The 442-nt window shown below is 43.7% G+C and overlaps 1 protein-coding gene across 3 annotated transcripts in view; it reads right to left on the reverse strand.

Moving 5' to 3' along the window:
• The window catches only part of LOC119587918 (E3 ubiquitin-protein ligase XB3-like), a 46,347-nt gene that overhangs the window by 3,410 nt on the left and 42,495 nt on the right, over positions 1-442 (reverse strand). For all 3 annotated transcript variants that reach the window (XM_037936628.1, XM_037936629.1, XM_037936626.1), the window contains one exon: positions 66-182. In XM_037936628.1, the coding sequence (XP_037792556.1) occupies positions 66-182 (117 nt within the window). The remainder of the gene's footprint in view (positions 1-65; positions 183-442) is intronic.

Raw genomic sequence — 442 nt, forward strand, 5'->3', positions numbered from 1 at the left:
AAGAAAGAAATAAGCTGATACACATAAAATGCAACAATTAGACCAAAGACTAAGCGCAGATTTACAGTTGTCGGGAACCACGTCCTCCTCCACCACTCCCGAGTTGCACGTGAAGGTGACGCAGCCGGAGGGAGACGTCCAGGTGTGTCCGTGCACGCGCGCCTCACCGTCTACCTCACAGCCTGAAAAAGAGGGGGGGGGGAAAGAATAAGAAAGAACTAATAAACACAAAGAGGAAAAAATGAAAGCGGAAAAAATATGTAAGTAAACATATAAACACAAAAAAGGAATACATGAAAGCAGAGAGGGAAAAAAAAAATTGATAACAGAACATAAAAAGGAAAACTGTCATACTGTCCCAAGAGATACGTCCAGGGATGCAGAGCGGCGTGAAGGCTGACGGTGGTTTTTGTGGGTGAAGTATTTCGCATTCAGATTTTAT

This window comes from Penaeus monodon, chromosome 23, assembly GCF_015228065.2.
Source record: "Penaeus monodon isolate SGIC_2016 chromosome 23, NSTDA_Pmon_1, whole genome shotgun sequence".
Classification (NCBI taxonomy): Eukaryota; Metazoa; Arthropoda; class Malacostraca; order Decapoda; family Penaeidae; genus Penaeus; species Penaeus monodon.